Source organism: Mus caroli, chromosome 4 (assembly GCF_900094665.2).
Source record: "Mus caroli chromosome 4, CAROLI_EIJ_v1.1, whole genome shotgun sequence".
In the NCBI taxonomy this organism is placed as follows: domain Eukaryota; kingdom Metazoa; phylum Chordata; class Mammalia; order Rodentia; family Muridae; genus Mus; species Mus caroli.
The window spans coordinates 139,856,691-139,872,791 of NC_034573.1; the positions used below are offsets into that span (position 1 = coordinate 139,856,691).

A 16,101-nucleotide genomic window follows, 5' to 3' on the forward strand; every position below is an offset into this window, starting at 1 on the left:
AAATGCACAGTGTTGTTCCTTCAAAGGGCATGATTCCTAACCTGTTATCTGACCAGGAGGCTGGGAGTGGACGTGGTTAGTAGCCTGGAGACCTCTGCACTGTCTGTGTGGTCTAGACCACACTGGATCCTCCCCCAGCCCCTGGACGTGGTTTTTTCCAGTCAGTCTATAGAACCCATCTTTGTGAAAGGTGTCACACACGCTTTACAGAGAGTTTTGGTGTGGTTATGTCATATCTTTATTTAACTTCCTTGGTTCCTCGGTGAGATTTACGTATCCTCTGTTGTACACACAGACAAGCTAATTATCACCAGAAAAATTTTCACCAAACTGTTTTGTGATTAAATATACCTAAAATAAACTACTTGGGGTCAGATTTGAGAAGTTTGAACCAACACTGGCTATTCAGTCGCGTTGAACCGGACGGCCCTTCTGCCTCCCTCGGACTGTCACTCCTGGCCGTGGAGGCTGCAGAAGCCTCTGCAGATATTCAATGCAAGAACTGACAACGTCCTCTGTTTGCTTGTTTGTTTTGAGACGTGGTCTCTTTACATAGCCCTGGCTGTCCTGGACCTTACTATAGATCAGGCTGGCCTCAAACCCACAGAGATCTACCTGAGTCTACTTCCCAAGTGCTGGGATTAAAGGCTTGCATTACCATGCCTGGCTCTGACAACATTCTTCAGAGATCTGAAAAAACAAAACAAAACAAAAAACCAAAATACTAAGAGTTCACGTGGAACCACAAAAAAAGCCCCATGAATACCCAAAGCAATCCTTAGAGAAAAGAACATAGCTGGCTGTATCCGGACACTGAACAGATGTAAAGATGCAAAAATAAAGTCAGAGAGCCAGGGGAACCTAATGTTTGACAAAGGAGGCAAAACCATGCAGTGCTGGGGGTTGGGAGGAAAGATCCTGTTGAAGAGATGACACCAGGAAAGCTGGGTTGCAACATACAGAAGAATGAGATTAGATTCATATCTTTTACCCTGTGCAAAATCAGCTTGAGATTTAATCGACTTTAGTTTAAATTCTGAAATGCTGAAAGAAAATGCTCTTCAAGGCGCAGGGACCAGCAAGAACCTCCTGACTAGAACACTAAAGGCACAGGACCAGCCTCAGTCTCAACAGACAGGACTACAGGAAAATAAGTTTCCACACAGCTAGGGAAAGCAGCAGCAGATCAGCCCAAGGCTGGGGGGGGGGGGGATCTGTGCCAGCTGTACCAGAGAGAAGGGCTAATATCCAGAATGTAAAAGGGACTGAAGAGATGGAACAGCAGGGGAATAAAGACTGCATCTCAACCAATGGACTAAAGAACTGAACAGTTGTCAAAAGAAGAAATGCATAGGCAAGAACCATTTTTTTTAAAGTGGTTACCACTTGGAGAAACGCAAATTAAGATTACTTTGAGACACCACCACATCCCATTCAGAATGGCCGCCATCAAGAAACCTGACCACACTGTCTCAGCTGACGTTGCTATTGCTGTGAGGAAACACTGTGACCGGAAGCAACCGGGGGAAGAAAGGGTTTATTTGGCTTATGTGTCCTGCTCATCACTGGAGGAAGTCAGGACAGGAACGCATACAGGGCAGGAACCTGGAGGCAGGAGCTGATGCAGAGGCCATGGAGGGATACTGCTTACTGGCTTGCTCCTCGAGTGCTTTCTTATGGAACCCAGGACCACCAGCCCCAGAGTGGCACCACCCACAGTGGCCTGGGCCTGTCCCATCAATGGCTAATGCCCTACAGGTTTGCCTACAACCCAATCTTATGGGCTTGAGGCTCCCTCCTCTCTGATGACTCTAGCTTTGGACAAGCTGACATAAAACTAGCCAGCACACACTCCCTCTGTTGACATTTGGTGGCTTCTGGGGAAGGGAGAGTCAATGTGGCCCTTAGCAGGTTGACCATAGCCTAGTGGGTGCACCCCACCCATGAGATTTTGGGCAGACTCAGTGGGTTGTTGTTGTTGTTGTTTTAAAGAGGATACACGGGCTAGTGATAGCTCATCAGTTAAGGGCACTGATTGCTTTTCTGGAGGATCCAGTTTCAATTCCCAGCCCCCAACACGGTGGCTTACAACCATGTCTAACTCCAGTTGCAGAAGATCAGATGTCCTCTTCTGGCTTCCTTGGGCACTAGACACATGTGGTGCACAGAAATACACGCAAGCAAAACACTAATCCACATACAAGTAAAAAAAATGAAAGATAAAAAACAAAGTTGGGAGGGGTGTTGAAGTAGATAGATCCAGACCCAGGAGACGTTAGGGGGAGGAGAAAGAGGAGGATCAATAAAAAATATCATATTAAAAGTCTTTATTTTTAAAGTACATTTAAAAAAAGAAATCTGACATCAAACATTGGAAATGTTGTAAGGAAAGGGAACCTTTATTCACTGCTGGGATATAAATTAATGTAGCCATTATGGAAATCAGTTTGGAGACTCCTCAACAAGTTAAGTGTGAAACTACCTTGTGAACTACCTAGCCATTCCAGACCTGGGCATTTACCAAAGCTTGCCATACTCCATCACAAAAAATGTCTGCACACCCGTGTTTACTGTTGCTCTATTTACAAGAGCAAGGAAATGGAACCAGCTTAGGCGCTCACCAGGCGATGACTGGATAAAGCAAGTGTGGTATATTTACACGCTGGAATACTACTCAGCAAATTTTTTTTAAAAATGCAATTGTGAGATTTTTCAGGAAAGCAGATGAACCCAGAAAGTACATTATTCTTCTAGGTGCCCCCCAGTCAGAGAGAAAAACCTAAAACACATGGTCTTCATCATATTCCGAGTGTGGCCTTCTACGTGCTCAGGAAAACAGCTAACAGGAGACAATATAGATATGAAACTTAAGAAGGAGATCGAGAAAATATTTGGTGATGAGGAAGGATGAAATATAGGACAAGCACACATGAGTCATGAGAATGGGTTTTTTTGTTTGTTTTTGTTTTTGTTTTTTTAGTTTTGGGTCTGTTGTCATGATCGTTTTTTCAGGGTGCATATGTAAATTCAGCTGTGTTCTGAGTAGCATTTCTGATTTCCAAAATAATAACATTAAAAAAATTTATTATATATGAACATGTGTGTGTCTGTGTGTGTGTGTGAGTGCCTGTGTATGTCTATGTGTATGAGTGTGTGTGCGTGTGTGAATGTGAGTGTGTGTGTGTGTGTGTGTGTGTGCCCTAGAGAGCCAGAAGAGGACCACCCTTCTCCCAGGTGATGCTAGCCTGTGTCAAGTTGACAGGTACAAACCAGCAGGACCCAGCAGGTTCTTTTTGCTCCATGTTCCTCCCCTGACCACACTAGCCAGACTCACAAGCCATTCTACTTCATCTCCCAAAGGAAGAAACTTGGATTTTGGCAAGTAAACAAGTTTATTGCTTTAAAAAAAAAAAAAAGCCAGATGTTATATTTGACATACAAAAAAACAAAAACCATAAATGGTCTCAGAAAGTCTTAAAAAGCACTTGTTCTGAACATATTTTATTCTCTGGGACAGTTCCACAAGGTCAGGGGAGATTTAACCCCAGCCAGCATGCAGGAGGCAGAGGTAGGTTCAAGGTCATGCTGGTCACAACCTATCTCATCACCCCGACCCAGACCCTCAGCACGGTTCCAGCTTGCCCGCTCTGTGATGGTTTGCATGGAAATCTGTCTGCAGACTCCTGCCTCAGGGACTGGGTTGCCAGCTGGTGGGCTCTGGAGAACGGACTGCATCCTGAAGGTGTTGACTTCACTGCCACATTAATCCCTTGCTGGTTTCGTAATGTAAGACTGTATCAGAGGTGACAAAAGGAGGTCAGCCTTCACTGGAGAAAGCCTGGTCCCTGTCAGCAGTGTTTTTGAAGGACACATTTTGTCCCTTGCTCCTTCCCCACCTGTTTTATCCCACTTCCGGGTCACCATGCTCCTGCACTGACGATCTGCCTCAGTTCTGGCCCACAAACAACACAGTCAGGTGACCTTGGGCTAAAATGAATCATGGGCCAAAATAAATCCTTCCTTCTCTGTTTTTCTCTAGTGTGTCACAGAGACTGAGGAGTTGACAACTCAGCCACCCTCACTCAGGCATGGGCAGGCAGAAGTAACCCTGCTGGCTACTAAAATTCACTTAGCCTCGCTCTCCCAAGTAGACAGAACAAGGAAGAGCCAACGGTGCCAGACCCAGAGACAACAGAGAAACAGCATGGGTGTCCTCATGCCCAGCTAGCCTGGTCCTTACCTTCTGCACTCACAGTGGTTGGTTCTCACAGTGGTTGGTTCTCACAGTGGTTGGTTCTCACAGTGGTTGGTTCTCACAGTGGTTGGTTCTCACAGTGGTTGGTTTTAAAAAAAAAACAAAAAAACAAAAAAACAAACAAAAAAACCCAGGGGGTCTCATTTACCTTAGGTTGGCTTGGTATTAGCCAAGGACAGCCTTGAACTCCCACGTGCTGCGATGACAGGTGTGTACCACCGTTCCCTGTTTATGAGACACTGGGAATGCAACCCAGGGCTTTGTGCACATGAGGCATGTGCGCCATCAGTTGAGCTATAATCCCATAATGCATCATAACTGTTGGCATTTCATCTAGGCTCCGCCCCACAGTTGCCTAGCAACAGCCAGGCATGCCTGACTCACTGTAAAAGGGGCTGTTTGTCCCCTCCTCTCCCTCTTGCTCTCTTCTCTTCTTTCTCTTCTCTTCTCTTCTCTTCTCTTCTCTTCTCTTCTCTTCTCTTCTCTTCTCGTCTTGCTCCTGTTCCCTTACCCTCTTCTCTTCCCCCTCTCTCCCCATTCCCCTTGCCTTCTCTCTCCAGGTACTCATGGCTGACTTCTCCTCCTCCTTGTCCTCCTTCTCCTCTTCCTCCTCCTCCTCCTCCTTCTCTCTGTCTCTCTCTCTCTCTCTCTCTGACTTTCTCTGTCTCTACTCCCTCAACTCCCCTCCCCATGACCTAAATAAACTCTCCTCTATACTATACCTATGTCATGTGGCTGGTACCTCAAGGGGAAGGGATGCCTCAGCACAGGCCCACAGAGGCACCCCTTCCCCCACACCATACCTTGTCCCCACCAAACATATCTCTGGTTTCTCTTTTTACAAAACGCAACAATAAACAGCTCATCCAGACCTCTGTGAGGCCAAGGACCACCCTGACACACACCGTGTCTATGTACACCTGCACCCTGACACACACGGTGTCTGTACACCTGCATCCTGACACGTGTGGTGTCTGTGTACACCCACACTCTCGGTGCAAACTCCCAGCTGTTCAGATAGTCTCAACAGCATCTGGCAAATACAAACATCGCCACTCAATAGAAAGGGACAGAAAAGATGCATAGACTTCGTTTAAAACACCAAGCCATCAAAGCAACGTCGGGCTTTAACAAACGCACCCTTGAGGTCAAAGAATGAATACAGGGGTCATCATTCAGAGGTCCTGTCCATGGTCACACAGAGACATGGACATCCTTTGGGACCTGCAAATAAATATACTCCCAACCTTGATCGGCCGGAGGGACAAAACATCCAAGTCATCACTATCCACATGGCTTGCTAGATCACAGTGAAGCCTCTTCGGATCCCTTGGCAGGCTGTCTTGTGCTGGTGACAGAAGTGGTGAATTGACACCTTGCTCAGCTAGAAGCTGAAAGATCCTTGGGGTTCCTCACACCCACCCCTAGGTGTGAGGAGCTTGCAGAAGGCAGGATTTGATGTTCCTGGAAGACATCTGCCCCGTGCATCTTCCAGGAACATGTTCTGGTTTGATGCCTGCTCCCTTTCAGGGGCCAAACCCTTGCAAGAAATCCTTTGATGCCTGGAGGCCAGTTCTGCTCCACATGGGATGCAGCATGAAGAAAGCAAAGGGCATGCGTGCAGCCAACTGACTCTCCTGCACCTGCAGACTGAGCAGTTGAGCTACCATAGCTTCTGACTGGCTCGTGGTACGCTTAGGCAGGGCTGTGTCAGGAATGAATCTCATCTTCAGCCGGGCACCCCCAAATACTACAGTTAAAATGAGCCCAGGCAGAACAGCGCAGAGCCTCCCAACTCACTGCTAGTTCAGGTTGGGTTCTGACTAACTCCTGACCGCCATCTTCCCCCACTAGATAAGCTCCCAAACCAATCTATGAGCCAAGTACCAAGGTCCCGAGCCACAGCACGACCTTGGGGGCTGAGACGCTGGTACAGAACTGCTCCAGGAGAACGGGGAGCTGGGGGAGAAGAGAGCAGAAGGCAGATGGGCCTGTTTTCTCCAGTTCAGCTCACAGTCTCATGACCTGTGCAGCCTGTGACCCCTGGGGACAGCAGCCCTCCTCTGGACAGTCATTCCCAGAGCAGGCAGTTGCTGACCAGTTCTGCTCTCCTTTCCCCACCCACGACTCGTTCCCTGGAATGTTGCCAGGTGATTTCTCTAGTAGTGAGTGGAGGCCTGCAGGGGTGCCAGCTGTCTAAGATGAAAACGCAGCTGCAGAGCTGCTGCAGAGCTGCTCTGAGGGGCTCACACACTCCGCAGGAGACAAAATCCAAAAGAGGTTCCTGGAAATTAAACTCTAAGAAGTAACCCCATGAGGGTTTTCTGGAGGCTTCTTCATTCCCTTTTGCATGGCACACCCCTGACTCTCTGTCAGAGTCAGAGAAAGAAGGCAAAAGAGGATGGGGGAGCTCAAGGCCTGTCAGGCTGCGGAGGAGGCCCTCCTGGGAGAGCTCTAAGATATCAGTCCAAGTGGAAGGCAGCTCTGATTCCACTAATTTGGGGAGCAAAAGTGAGAAGAGAGTATTTTCTGCAGAGCAACAGTAAGCTGGAAATTGGGGCTGGAGAGTTGGCTCTGTGGTTAAGAGCACTGGCTGCTCTTCCAGAGGACCTGGGTTCAATTCCCAGCACCCACGTGGCAGCTCACAACTGTCTGTAACTCCACTTCCAGGGCATCTGATACCCTCACAAAGACACATATGCAGGCAAACATGCACATACATTTTTAAAAATCATTAAAAAAAAAAAAGAAACAAGAAATTAACAAGATGGGGCCACTTAAAGTGCAGTTAGCAGGAACATTTGCCTGGAATTAGAAATCAGAATCTAGCCTGGAGATGCTAACTGGCATGTCACCCCAAGGAGGACAACTTCTGCCATTTGTATGCCCCTGTGTCCTTCCCATAGTGGACTCACAGGCCTACCCAGGGAACCTGACTCAGCCATGTGAGCCCCTCATGGGTCCCCTAGAAAGGAACAGGCCCCACAGGGTGCTGGCATGGCTTCTAGAATCTAACATACAGTTTCTGGACAACACTGGACATTTTCCCAGTTTCAATTCTTCGGTCACTAAGGCCCCGCCATGTGGCACACTGGGCTATTGACAGGACAAGGTGTGCCTGTGCATAGCATTTTTTAGCATCTGCCCATCAGTGGGGAGACCACAGAGCCACCAGGCAAGGTGTAGACTTTTGCTTCCATTGTTTCAATTGTTTCATTGTTTCATTGTTTGAGCAGAGGTGCAGTTAGAGGATCCCAGGCGGGGTCAGAGCCAGTCCAGGGCTAGGGCCTGCAGGCCAGTGCTAAGCCACAGCTACAGGGACCCCAAGGGAGCCAGAAGTGACTCCAGGGAGGAAAGGCTATGTCCCAGACACAGTGACCACATGTCCCCTTCCCTTCCCCAGGAACCTGGACACCTTGTCCTGTCTTCCCAGCCTCAGATCCCCACTTCCAGACAGGCAGGAGGCTGGCAAAGGCTGTATTCTTCACACTGTTTATCAACTCAATGTTAAGTGGTTTGCAAGCAACAATTTTTTAATGAAAAAATTTTAAAAATAGAGGGTATCCCAGGTCTTAAGGCTGAGAACTCTTTCCTGAGACAGATTTGTACATAGATGTGACTGATTGGTGACATAAAGTCCTGCTGGCTGTGGATGATGGTTCAGAAAGTCCGAAGAGCAGCATCTTCCGTGGTCCTGGCTCTGAACATCACTCCTTCCTAACCCGGGGCAGAAAGGGAAAGGGCACAGGTGCATGCCAGAGAACACGGACAATGTCCCCCGCCAACCTTTCCAATGAGATTTTATTTGTGCTTGCTTCCGGAAAGGAGATCTTTGGTATTTCCCCCACACTGGCCTCCCCTGTGCAGACTCTCCACAGACAGAGGCGAGTCATTCAGCTGGGTAAGAACAGGACATTCTAGGCTCAGGCTGGGAAGTGACTCACCGTTATTCAGAATGGTGACACAGAGCCTGGGCACCCTCTCTCCTGAGGCATGCAAGGCCCCTTCCTCTCTGATGTTGCAACTGCAGAAGGCCGAGTCCGTAAAGAACTGATGAAAACGCACTGGGCTAAGACGCCTGAGAGGCAGTGAGCAAGAAAAGCTAAGAAAAGACGTTTGGCACTAAAGCCGTCTCCTGGGTGGAATGTGAGTGGTGGCACGTGGGCTCCCCCACATGGCTAAAGGTGGAACTTCACCTGCGACTACCTGCATCCAAGCCTGAGCAAAGCAGGCCAGGAAAGGACCCCAGGGCGTTCCTCTTTTCTGCCAAGGAATAGAGGTGTTCTGTCACTCTGGGTCACTGGAGGTCAGAGTAAGCAGAATTTCAACAAGAGTGCCTTTCATACAGAGCCCTCAGCTCAGGCTACACTCTGTGCACACATCTCTACTGAAAGCAAGAATTCTTTTCCATGTGCTGTCTGGGAGAAAGTACAATCAAATAAAAGGAGAGAAACAGGGCTGGCGAGATGGCTCAGTGGTTAAGAGCACGACTGCTATTCCCGAGGTCCTGAGTTCAAATCCCAGCAACCACATGGTGGCTCACAACCACCCGTAATGAGATCTGACGCCCTCTTCTGGTGTGTCTGAAGACAACTACAGTGTACTTACATATAATAATAAAAATTTTAAAAAAGGAGAGAAACAGATTTCCTGATGCTCCTCATCACAGGAAACCTCTCTATGGGGAAATTCTGAAAGACACGGAGACTCTGTGACTGACACATAGGTGACTGTGAGGACGGGCCATCCTAACCCTTCCCTTGTTCACATGACTAAGCAGGAGGCCTAAATAAAAACTGTATGTGCCCTGAAATGTTTATGTTGTTGGCCCTGGAGGGGACTGAAGTTAGGAGCTGCCTGTAGTGTTCCCAGTGGTACTAGGTTCATCAGTAAGAATGGTGGAGATGCCCGGCAGAGGAGGGGTTGCTGCCAGACTTGAAGCCAGAGAGGTAGTGTGAGGAGAGCTAGCTGTAGTCTGCTCTGATGCTGGCAATTGGCCACATAAGCCCTAGAAAGAGGCTGTGATCTGGAGTCCCCCCCCCCAACCCAGGAGCAGACAGAGCCCTCCAGTCTAGTTAGATCAGAGATGCCCGATAGCCCAGTGACAGCAGAACAGTTCTCAGTGGGAAAAGGGAGCCCCGGTCTCTGGATCTGGGGGAACTTTTGACATGGCAGTGTCTGTGTCTGTAGAGAGGGAGAGGCTGGGGGGTAATGGGGAATACTGAGGACAGTGGGTGTCCGCCCAGAGTAGACGGAAGCTGTCCGGAGGAGGGCTGGATCTCAGCTAGATGCACAGAGGGATGATGGGATACCAGAAGAGGCAAGGTGCCCGGGGCAGTCTCAGGATTGTGTCTACTCTGCTGGCCTGGCTCAGAGCAAGACATTCACCAGGAGTCTCTGCACCTTGCTCCCCATCAACACTGGCCCCTCTTTCCACAGAAACCAGTTTGAAGATCACAGGCCAGTCTTGGCAGGCCACTTTGGTTCTTTAGCGTGGAGCCTTCGCCCAGTCTTACTGTGTGTTTAGCTACCGGTGTGTAACTGCTGGAGGCCTTAGTCCCTCTCCTATCTGGGTTTTGAGGCCAGAGCTCTAGCCTGTTTCCATGTGCAGGCACCGAAATTCCCCAGAACCAGCGGGTCCAGGAAGCCGGCATGGAGTTTTGTCCTCCCTTCTCTGGGGCCCGACTCTGGTACCAGCCAGGCTCCACACAGCGAGGCACAGTGAGCAGCTAAAGAGGAAGGCTGAGAAAGACCAGGATGATGGTGCTGTCATCCCAGAAAGGCCTCGTAATCCATGTACCAAATCAGCTGCCCAGAAAGAGGCACCACACCTGAGATGGGCCACTTCTTGGGTTCGTGGCCCACGCGGCTCACCAACGTTGTGATCTCACGTTTTGTCCTGCCCATGACCAGGACAGCTACCTTCTTGGCTCTATTGATGAGGGGCAGGCTGAGGCTCATGCGTTGGTGTGGCCTGAACGGGCTCTCCGTCAGCACCACCAGCTGATCACCATCCAGGCCTGTGGGGGACTGTGGGAACAGAGAAGCCGTGTGTCCGTCGGTGCCCATGCCTAGGAGCACCAGGTCGAAGCTGCTGTTGGCCACCAGGGCTGAGATCTCACTGGCATAGGTCTGAGCTCCCTGGTCCTCCTCGGCACAGAGCCGCTGGTGCAGGTGCACTGGCATCGGGTGGATGTTGTAGTAGGGTACCCTGACGTGCTGTAGCAGGTGAGCCTGCAGGCCCTGGAAGTTGGAGTCTGGATCTGAGAGAGGGACACAGCGCTCATCAACCAGCCAGAGGTGTGTGTGGGCCCAGGGGAAGCTGTAATGCCCTGTGGCCAGCTGCTGGAAGAGAGCTATGGGGCTTGAACCGCCTGACAGTGCCAGGTGGAACTTGCCGAAGAGACGTACTGCCTGCACCGCGGCAGCTTCAATGTCACTGGCCAGCTTAGAGATCAGCTCCTCTGGCCAGGCAGTAATCAGTGGGCTCTGTCTATACTGGGCCCCGAGGACCTGGAAGTCACTGGGCTTTGGGACTGAGACTAGATCTGGTATCAGCACCTCCAGCTGCTGCTGGGAGAAGGTCAGCTGACCACCGCTAAACTCAAAGTCCAGCAGCTGGCCATTCTCGGCTCCCCCTGGGTACGGGCGTGGAACTTCAAAGGCCAGGCTGTCCAGTAACGGGGTCCAGAAGACCCAGGAGGCCAAGAGGTTCTCTGTGGTGATGAAGGACTCCTTTCGGCAGTGGAAGATGTGCGACAGGAGGGTGGAGTAGGCATCTTGCTCCCGCACAGGCCTGTAGGCGTAGTAATCAGACAGAGGACGGCCAAACAGGTGGAGCCCAGGCTGGTCCTGCACCTCCTCCCAGCTCTGAGTGGGTAGTGAGGGCTTGAACAGGTTCCGGCTGACCAGAATGGCAGGGTGGCCCAGCTCGCCGTGTCCAATGTAGAAGATAATCTGCTGGGGCAGGCACCGGCTCTGCTCCGGCACCCAGTGTCTCTCGCTCTGGGTGCAGTACGCCCGATTCTTAAACACAATCCGAACATAGCCCACTCTCTCATCCAAGGCCTTGCCAGACATCAGGATGAAAGGGACACCCTCCCAGCGCAGGTTGTCAATGTGGACAAGGACACCTGAGGTGGGGAAAGAGCAGACAGTGACATCACAGCCTGAGAGTAGGCTTTGCAGCCCACCTTGCACCTGGCAGCCCTGCCGAGCCCTGCCTTGCTTTGCCTTCAGCGTCCCCGGCCTCTTCTCAGGCAGGGCTGGAAACAGCTTGTGGGGCTAATTCTACAGCCAGAACACCAGCACTCTGAGGTCCCTCCGGGACCCTCTGGTCTAACCAGGCTTGGTGCCTGCCTGCCATGGGAAGTTCTCTGGTGGGGCAGAAGTGGTGGGAGGCGTGTTGGGCCTTGATGAGTAAGGGCAGTGTCCTGAAGAAGGGCAGTTCTCTTGGTGTGAAGCCCCCGGGATGCCAAAACAAGGGCAAGCATGAGTGGAGGCCAGGTGGGTGGGGAGGAGATGAAGTAGTCCGTGGGGGTGGGGTAACATGTGCACATGTGTTTAGGCAACAGTCATAGGAGCCATGACACACAGAGTCAAGCCTTGCCTCTGTGTCTTCACGTACAAGGACAATGACTATACTTGCCTTGTGGGTGTGTTGGGACTGAGGTGAGGCACATACACTGTCTGCCACATCAAATGGACTCTAGATGGTCATGGCCTGTCTCTGCCTTCTAACAGCCAACCATTCTCCCTAAATCCTCCTGGGACCTTCCAGGTAGCTCTAGCAGGTATCTGATGGCCAATGTGGTGTCTCTCCACAGGACCATTCCTTGGCTGCGGCTGGGTAGAACTCTGTACCTCATCATAGAAGTGACAAACACAGCCCACCACGAAGGTGGTTCCTATTCGAGTCCCACAGGAGATTTCCTGGGACTGCATGGAGACTGAGGTAGGTGACCTGCAGCTTTAAGCTGGCAGCAGGCCTAGGAGGTGAAAAGATCTCCCGGAGTCCCAGCTACCACACTGCAGAGGGCATTTGGTGGACCGGCAACCTCCAGCTGCTGGTGGCCCCACAGACACCAGCTCCGGTGCCTACCTGCGAAGGTTGGTGTCAGGCTCTGGAAGCCGTCTGGCTTCTGCAGCTCTCGGCGCACCTGCCCGCTGTACGCTTGGTACTGGCCCAGGATGGCACTGCTCTTCTGCAGCCCCCGCAGGGCCTGGAAGGCCTGGAGCTTATGCTGGAGCACGGCGGCTGAGCTGCTGATGTTGAGGGGCAGTTCCATGGCCACCAGCGTGAGGATCTCAGTCAGGTGGTTCTGCAGCGTGTCACGGATGACGCCATACTCCTCATAGAAACTGGCCCGACCTGAGTGACACGAGGGCCGTCAGAGGGTCCCCGAGATGCTACCCCATCACTGCCCTGGCATCCTCATTCCTCCATCCAAAGAACCTATGACAAGGTGTGCCACAGCAAGCCTCACATGACACAGGAAAGGGGACGGTTGGACAGACCGCCCTTCATCTACAAGTATTCTAAGAGAAGGGATCGATCATCCCGTTGGGCCTTACAGGAATGTGCTTGGGGAGGTCCTAGTCTCAGGCCTAGGAAGAAACATCTCTGGACCTTGGCCAGCCTCTTTGCCCTGCCTTCTCCCTTCCTGGGCACAGGCCAGCAGGGAAAGCTACCTGATCAAGGTGAGAAGCGGGTAAGACAGCCTGGAGAGGCTGGGTGCTGGCTCTGACAGCCACCTCCTAATGAGGGCTACTTTGTTGACTTGCTTGGATGTCCTACTGCTAAACAGAGCTAAAAACACCACCCCATGGCCCAGTGTAAGAGTATACCTAGCCAAGGTACAACAAAATGGAAAGGAAAGAGGAAAGGGGACAGGAAAACCTGTGAGATGTGTCAGAGGGTCATGCAAGGCTCCTTCGAGACCAACCGCATTGCAGATGAAGAGACCTGGGGTAGGAGAGACAGGGCCTGCTGGAGCTGGACAGGGAAGCAAGAGGAGATGGTGGAGGGGAGCTGGCAACCTGTGGGGTGAGGTTAAGGTACAGTGCCCGGGCTCCAAGGGAAGCCCCTGGATGTCCACAGGGGAGCAAGCTGGAGCCACACCGAGAGCAGGATCCTGGCCTGCTGTGTTGTGAGGCTGTAGAGGCAGGAAGAGGTGGCAGGGATGGCCAGGTTCCCGCTAGAGCAGTGGCTGGGAAGTCAGAGTCTTTTGAGCTGACTGGACTTGCCAACCAAAGAGGAGAGGACGATTGCGAAAGGAAAGGAGGGAGCAGAGGCAGACTCTGAAACTGGTCCAGAGCAGTTTCATCCCTAACACTCAGAGATGGAGGACAGGCAGGGAACAAACGCCTGAAGGGAAACCATGCGTGTGTTACAATGTTGCAGACATCCGGGTGGAGACGACTGGCTGGCAGGTGGGCCAGTGTGACAGTGAGAGTTGTGTCACCAAGCCCAAAGCTTGCCACCTGGGACCTGGGACACCACCAAGCACCTGACATATGTCACTCTCGAACCATGAAGGTCTGACATGGAAAGTATCTGCTTGCCCCTGTTCTAGCTGGGAAGGAGTCATGTGACCAGGGCCAGGACCAAAGCATATGAGCTCTGATTATCCCTGACTCCCACACAGACACAAGCATCAAAGCACAGGACTCAGATATACCTCTACCCTCATCACAGGCTTGGATGTCCCAACTTGCAAACACCAAGCCCAGTCGCCACCTCAGTCACACAGCAAACCTGACAGCATGGCACGAACACCATTCAGTTACCAAATGCTTTGCCATGTGTGCTGCAGTGTAGCTAACGAATCCCTGTGCACCCCGAGAACCCAGGAGCTCTGGTCTCCAATACTGCAAGCCTGCTCTCTCCGACCCACTTCATGCTGCATTCACGTCTGCACCTGAGGGCCATGGTGGAGACTAAGCTGTTGTGTACGGGGTACCTAACACATTGCCACTTTGATACAATAGACAGCAGAAGGAATGGATGCACACACATCCTGGCACGTGTCACAGGGAGACAGCATTGCTTTGATCAAGGAGGAACTTATTTGGAGAGGCTATGGGGGCCGAAGAGATGAGTCAGGAGTTAAGAGCACTTGCTGCTCCTACTGAGGGTACCAGCACATACATGTACATACACTCATGTGAGTGCACACACACGCACACACACACACACACACACACACACACACACACACAGAGGTAAATTAATAATGGAGAAAGAGGCTCTAAACAGGTACCCATGAGCAGAATCAAAGTAAGTAGCCATCACTGAAGTTAGCAATGCAGGAGAGAGTAGTTAAAGATGAGGAGGAGCTGGGAGAGGCAGAATAGAAAAGAGACCTGAAGTTTGCAAAGGGAAGCAGGATGAAGAGGTGAAGGAAGGCTGAGGAGGGACTTGGCAGCAGAGCCTTGCCTGGCACCACATGGCCCTGGTCTCCAACCTCAGCAGCACAAAAAAACCCAAGCAAACAAAAAGCTGTGTGGCTCCTCACTGGGATCTGACAGCATATCGTTTCAGGAGATGGACACACATAACAACAGTAAAGACCAGGGAGATGACTCAGTCAGCAACTCGCTGGTCATGTGTTCAGATCCCCAACGCCCGTGTCAGACGCTGGCTGTGGCCGTGCACGCCTGGAACGCCAGCACCGAGGACAGCACTCCAGCCCCAGGAATAGCTGGCTGGCCATACTGAGACCCTAACTCAAGACTAACAATGTGGACTATGTTTCAGGAAGAAACCTGGCTCCCCACAAGAACACATATGTAAACACGTGTGTGCGACACACACTTGCACACAAAAGTATACAAACAGATAATCAGAAGTAAGTCCCTCCATATTGAGAGGACAGGAAATGGAATAGAGGCCAAGGCGACCCACACGGGAGATGCTAAAGCCCCTTTAAACCTCTGCTGGGAGGCTGCAGGGATAAGCCAGTGGGGAAACGTGCTTGCTCGCAAGCCTGACAACTGGGGTTCAGTCTGCAGGTCCCATAACCAGGAAAGAGGAACCGGTTACCACAGGTTATCATCTGACCTCCACACGGGTACCATGGTGTGCACACCCCATACATGCACTTAATAAATAAGAAAGTAATTAATTAATTAATTGTACTAGATAGAAGTCTTGAAGAACAGAACTTGCAAGAGCTCAGGTGGGGTGTGCTGGTAGAATGCTTATTTATCATGCTTAAGGCTCTGGGCTCACTCCCAGGAGGGAAAAATAAAAAATTGAAATAAAAACTGTTGGTATTTCTTATTGCATAGCTCATTCACCTTGCACCTGTTTCGTAAGCATCATTTTACCAGGAATCCTGTTATTATTTAATCCCAAGCAGATAAATGAGGGATGATCCTAGCTTAGACTTGTGAGCTGAGCATGCGTGTTCTGAGCAGGCATCCTGAGTCTTCAGAACTTGCCTTGCTGGACAGACATGATGGCTATCTGGAAATAAGGAAAATGTAAAAGGCAGTGTGGCAGGGACACTGGAGAGATGGGTCAGCGGTTAAGAGCACCTGCCACTCTTCCAGAAGATCTGAGTTCAGTTCCCACACCCTCAACTACCTGTAACTACAGCTCCAGGGGATCTGAAGCCCTCATCTGGCCACACCGATACTGCACTCACACATACAAACACACACATGCAGTACAACTAAAAATGAAATAGAGCCAGGCATGTGGCGTACGCCTTTAATCCCAGCACTTGGGAGGCAGAGGCAGGTAGATCTCTGTATGTACAAGGCCACTCTGGTCTACAGAAAAAGTTCCAGATCAGCAAGAGCTACATAGTGAGACTCTGTCTCAGAAAAAATTTTATATA

At 50.9% G+C, this 16,101-nt stretch overlaps 1 protein-coding gene across 5 annotated transcripts in view; it reads right to left on the reverse strand.

The window, feature by feature from the left end:
• Positions 1-8,824: 8,824 nt before the first annotated feature.
• H6pd (hexose-6-phosphate dehydrogenase/glucose 1-dehydrogenase) overlaps positions 8,825-16,101 on the reverse strand; it is a 29,147-nt gene continuing 21,870 nt past the window's right edge. For all 5 annotated transcript variants that reach the window (XM_021159353.2, XM_021159354.2, XM_021159352.2 and 2 more), the window contains exons 4-5: positions 12,357-12,626; positions 8,825-11,388 (exon numbers count right to left, since the gene is read on the reverse strand). In XM_021159353.2, the coding sequence (XP_021015012.1) occupies positions 10,025-11,388; positions 12,357-12,626 (1,634 nt within the window). In that variant the 3' untranslated portion in view covers positions 8,825-10,024. The remainder of the gene's footprint in view (positions 11,389-12,356; positions 12,627-16,101) is intronic.